At 39.3% G+C, this 5,600-nt stretch overlaps 1 protein-coding gene across 1 annotated transcript in view; it reads right to left on the bottom strand.

Moving 5' to 3' along the window:
• The window catches only part of CLGN (calmegin), a 74,942-nt gene that overhangs the window by 22,703 nt on the left and 46,639 nt on the right, over nucleotides 1-5,600 (bottom strand). The window contains exons 9-10 of the mRNA XM_006887021.1: nucleotides 1,468-1,581; nucleotides 1,193-1,343 (exon numbers count right to left, since the gene is read on the bottom strand). Of these exons, the coding sequence (XP_006887083.1) occupies nucleotides 1,193-1,343; nucleotides 1,468-1,581 (265 nt within the window). The remainder of the gene's footprint in view (nucleotides 1-1,192; nucleotides 1,344-1,467; nucleotides 1,582-5,600) is intronic.

Raw genomic sequence — 5,600 nt, 5'->3', positions numbered from 1 at the left:
CTGGGATAATCGGGATGGGAGTGTCAGAGACAGTGCGATTGGCACAGGACAGAGCGGAGTTTAGGGCTGTTGTACATAGGGTCGCTATGAGTGGCAGGCGACTCGACGGCACATAACAACAACAAGAACAACAACAACATGTTTTTTAGTGGCAATGACAGGAGAAGAGTACTGAATATTTCATACATTCCCAAAAGATCAGATCGGTCTTGGAGGAGGTGTAACTAGGGTACTTCCTTTTTAAAAATTTTATTAATTTTAATGAACGTTTACAGAGATATTTTATTTCCATTCATTCATTGTTGCATTTTTCTCCCTGCCCATCCCTTCCCCACTAAAGCACTTCTTAACGGCAAGGATGGTGAAACTTCATCTGAAACACTTTATTTTGTCAGATGGGACCAAACCTTTGAAAAAGGCATCATTTTGGGAAAGGTGGAGGGTCAGAAAACAGAAGATGACCCTCAACAAGATGGACTGATACAATGATTATAACAATCATCCTGAACATATCACAGGTGGTGAGCATGGAGCAAGACAGGAAAAGGTTCAGATCTGCTCTAAGTCATCTGACGTAACAACACCTAACAACAAATATCATAATCCAGGTACCCTTAGTATTTATGTGTAAATACAAGAATCCTTATTTCAACAATACAAAACAATAAGCCTATAAGCAAGTATGGGCATAAATTACTAAAATGTGAATCCTTTTGATCAGAATGCATTTCTTAAATTTACTTCTAAAATAGAACTTTCTTTTAAACATTAGGTTAATAGGGAGGAAGATAATGTGAAAGAATCTATTTCCAAGGCTTTTTTTTATACTCTTCAGAAAATGAAAGAATATTTAACTTTTAAAAGGGAACTCTAAGTGCACAATTGGTAGGAGGCTGTGGTCTCACCCCCAACCTGCACCTAGCTGACCATTCATAACCAACAGTTTCTCAGGAGGAAGATGAGCAATGTTCTGTGAGACTTACAGCCTCAGAAACTCAAGCATCAGGTTCAAGTTGGTTCTGACTTAATGGCAATGAACATTCAATGTGTATTTTAAAACATAAAATCTAAAATTTAATTTAATGAAGTTAACATAAACCTATCAATAATTAGACAAATAAGAGAACACAGCACAAGTATTTTAGTATTGTTTTTAAATTTTATACATGTGATTAGAACAAGTGCCTGTTACCTGGTAATTAGGATTGTCAATCATCGGAGGTTTCCAAATTCCTTTGAATTTAGGATTATCTATCATGGGAGGTTTCCACTCACCACACCCAACCTGACATGCTGGATTAGGAATCTGAGGTGCTTCCCATTCTCCATCCATGTCTTCATTCCTTAGTACATAAAAAACAAAGCAAAATGGTAACCTTAAGTATCTTCTACCAGTCATACACATTAGGAGCAAAAAAGCAAGTAAGAAATCTTTAAAACTGGCATTTAAAGATGAAAAATATTTACCAATCAGCAGGTTTTTCAGCATTAGGATCTGGAATCAATTTCGGCTGATCATCAAGCCAGCCATCAGGCTTAACAATACTTGAATCTTCTATTTGGGCAGGTTCATTTTCATCCCTAAAAGTACAGTATTTTATATTATTACTTGGAAGGCATGTTAAAAAATTCAAAAGATATAAAAAAGCTATGTCCTACTCTTTTCTGAATTCTCTGCCTCCGATCTATCCCCATTCCCTACTTGCTATTGTTCTATCTGTATAGATGCACATGCTTGTTCTTCTATAGACAGTATTCTGGAGCTTGTTTTTGTCAATTACTAAAATGTATACGGAGTATAGGGAGCCCAGGGGGCTGTGTGTGTAAGGAGTTGTGCTGTTAACCCAAAGGCAGCACTGCTGCAGTTCAAATCCAGCTGCCACTCCAAGGGAGAAAGACAGGCAATCTCCTCCAGTGGGAACTACAGCCTCAGACCACCTACTGGAGGGTCAACTAACAGAAGTTACAACTCAAAGAAGGGCAAGGAGTTAAGGTTCAAGAGTTTGATCAATTAAAAACCCACTCACCAACAAGTATTTATGCATCAGGATTTTTCTAGAAGCCCCATCAGAAACATGTATTTTCTACAGCTGTTTTGTGTTTGTTGTTTGGAGGGTTTTTTTTGGTTTGGTTTGGGTTTGGTTTTCTGTTTGTTTTGATTTTTCTTAACAGCTGCATAGTGTTCTTTGTGGACTTAGGATAAATTTGTTTAATTGCTCCTTCTTGAAGGACATTCACTGTTCCCCAAATCTCACTATTATAAAAAGGTTGTTGTCATATTAATTTGTTGTTGTTGTTATTTTATTACTGTAGGGTTGAAACCAGCCCAGAGCTGACCCTCCAGAGACTTTTCAGAGACAGTAAATTGCACAGGAGGAGATTGCTCATCCTTTTCTCATGGACTTGAACCATGTGCCTTTGGAATTGCAGCAGAGCTTCTTACCACTAGGCTAGCAGAGTTCCTTATATAATTATACTTAATAGTTTTTCGTATATGCCATTTCTTTCTTGAGGAAATATATTTATATGTAAATGCATTTAAAACTTTTAGTGTCTTCCAAATGACATTCTATAAAGGTTAAACTCCATGTCCAGTCCTACCAACACTGTATGACAGTGTTTATTTTTATTTCCCATTCTTGCCAATACAGTGTTATTAAAATGCATCATTTTTGCCCATCTAGTCATCCATAGAGAGCTATGTGCCACAGCTGAAAGGCTGACTCTGGCAATCTGGATCCAACAGAAGCTGCTAAGGAAAAAGATGGAAAATTTCCTCCCATGTTTTTAAAGCTTCAGGAATCCAATGAAGAATCAGTTATGAGTCTCTTCCAACTTGACAGCAAAGAGTAATAATACAGGTGAAAATGGAACTCATTATAGTTTTGATATACATTTTACCGCATACGTAATACATCTTATTTGTTGCTGTTGTGTACCATACACTTGCAAATGACCCACAGCTGTCCCCCTGGTGGGTTTTCAGAGGCAGTTAGTTGCATGGGAGGAGAATGCCCATTCTTCTGCAGAACAGCTAGTGGCCTCAAATCACATGGCTCTGGGACTGCAATGCAGCTTCTTGCCTCTAGGCCACCAGTGTTCAAATAATACATGTTGTTACATGCCATCGAGTCGCCTTTAACTCATACCGACCCTATGTACAACACCTCTGATGCCTGCCCTGTCCTGAGCCAGTCTGCCTCTGACACAACTACCCTCATTGTCCTAGTTACTGTATCAATCCATCTCATTTGGAGTCATCCTCTCCTGCCCTGCCCCTGCATCCTTCTGAGCATGATGTCCCTTCTCCGGATTGGTCCTTCCTGGCCATATACCCAAGGTATGTGAGACAGAGTGTCAAAATCTTAGCCTTCAATGAGAGACTTGGTTACACCCTCTCCAAGACAGATATATTTGTTTTGTTAGCAGTCCACGGTATGTTCCAGACTCTTCTCCAGCACTACAACTCAAGGGCATTGCTTCTGTCATCCTTAGTCTCCTCTTTATGCTTTCTGATGCACAGCAAGTAACTGTGAAGATCATGGTCTGGATTAGGTGCACCTTAGTCTCTAGAATGACAACAATGCTTCTCAGTATTCTGGAGAGGTCCCCGACAGCAGATTTACATAATGCAATTCATCTTTTAATTTTCTGACTGCTGTTGCCAAGAATGTTGATTGTGGAGGTGAGCAAGCTGTAACTGTTAACAACCTCAATTGCTTCTCCATCTATTATGGTGCTACCAATTGGCCCAGTGGTGAGAATCTTTGTCTTGATGGTAAGCTTCAACTCATATTGAAGACTACAGTTCTCAACCTTCTTCAGCAAGCCCTTCAGGTCCTCCTCAGTTCAGCAAGCAAGGTTGTGTCATTTGCGTAACACAGGTTGTTGATGAGTCTACCTCCAATCCTGATGCCACATTCCTCCTCATACAGCCCAGCCTCCCAAATGACCTGTTCTGCATAGATTGAAAAAGTAAGGAGACAGGACACATCCCTGATGCGTTCCCATCCTGATTTTTGAACCATGCAGTGCTTCCCTGCTCTGTTCTGAGGACTGCTTCCTAGTCCAACTATAGGTTTCACATAAGCACAATCAAGTGTTGTGGGATTCCCATTCTCCTCAAAGTTAACTACAATTTGTTATGATCCACACAGTCAAATGCTTTTGTGCAGTAAATAAGACAGATATTCCTCTGTCACTCTTTGCTTTCTGCCAAGACCCATTTAACACTTGTGATGTGATAATGTCTCTTGTGCATGTGCCACAACCACTTCTAAATCCAACTTGTATTTCTCTGTCAATGTACTGTTCTAGTAATTTTTGGATAATCATCAACATGATTTTGCTTGTGTATGGTATTAGTCATATTGCTTAATAATGTCTATACTCTGACGGGTCACCTTTATTTAGAATGGGAATAAATATGAATCTCTTCCAGTTGTTGAGCAGGCAGCTGTCCTCCAGTTTTCGTGACATAACCTGGTGAGCATATCGAGGGCAGCATCTATTTGTTGAAATATGTCAACTGATATTCCATAAATTCCTGGGGCTTTAATTTTACCAAGTTCTTCAGAGCAGCCCGCCTTTCCTCCCTCAACATCACTGCCTCTTATCATATGCTGTTTCTTGAAATTCTTCTGTGTTAGCCAATTCTTTTTGGTACAGTGATTCTGTATACTCCCTTCCATCTTCTTTTAATGTTTCCTGGATCATTCAATATTCTGCTCATAGCATCCTTAAGTATTGCAACTTGAGGCTTGAATTTGTTCTTTATCTTCAGCTTAAGAAATGCTGAGCGAGTTCAGCCCTTATGATTTTCAGATTCCAGTTCTTTGCACAATTCATTATCATACTTTTTCTTCCCATGGTGCCCTCGGAAATCTTCTATTAGCCCCTTAATTTCTTCCCTTTTGCTTTGGCTTTTCGGCTTACTAGTGCAATATTCTGAGTCTCTTTTAACATCCATTTTGGTCTTCTTCCTCTATCTTTGTAGTGAGCTCTTTTTTGGTTTGGTTTTTATAAATGTTATTTTTATTTAATTAATTTTAATGAACATTTACAGAGATTTTGGATTTCCATACATTTGTTGTTGCATTTTTCTCCCTGCCCACCCCTCCCCCCAGTTCACACTTCTCTTTGAAGAGTGAAAGAACAATTTCATTGTTATAGAATCCCGCCTCCTGCCCTGAGTACACTCCACTATGCAATCTTCATTCTGGACTCTTGTCATAACCATAATACCCAACCATATATCGCTTTCAAACAGTTCTCTCCCTCATCTGTTTCAATGCAGTATACATAATTTGTCCAATTTTTCTTAGTCTCACCCCAGCCCTGATGTCAGTCCCACTCCACAGTAGTGGCACCAGGCAGCACCTGTCCCTTTGTGAATGAGATATTTCACTCAGCATAATGTCCTGCAGGGTCATCTATTTTGCATAACATTTCATGAGGTCCTTGTTTTTCAATGCTGCATAGTATCCCATTGTGTGAATATACCAGAGCTTCTCTATCCATTCATTTGTTGATGGGCACTTAGGTTGTTTCCAACTCTTTGCTATTGTGAACAAAGCCACAATAAACATGGGTGTGCATAT

This window comes from Elephantulus edwardii, unplaced genomic scaffold (assembly GCF_000299155.1).
Source record: "Elephantulus edwardii isolate Elephantulus edwardi_28Jun2011 unplaced genomic scaffold, EleEdw1.0 scaffold00053, whole genome shotgun sequence".
NCBI classification, from domain to species: Eukaryota; Metazoa; Chordata; class Mammalia; order Macroscelidea; family Macroscelididae; genus Elephantulus; species Elephantulus edwardii.
This window is presented reverse-complemented; position numbering and strand designations above follow the sequence as displayed.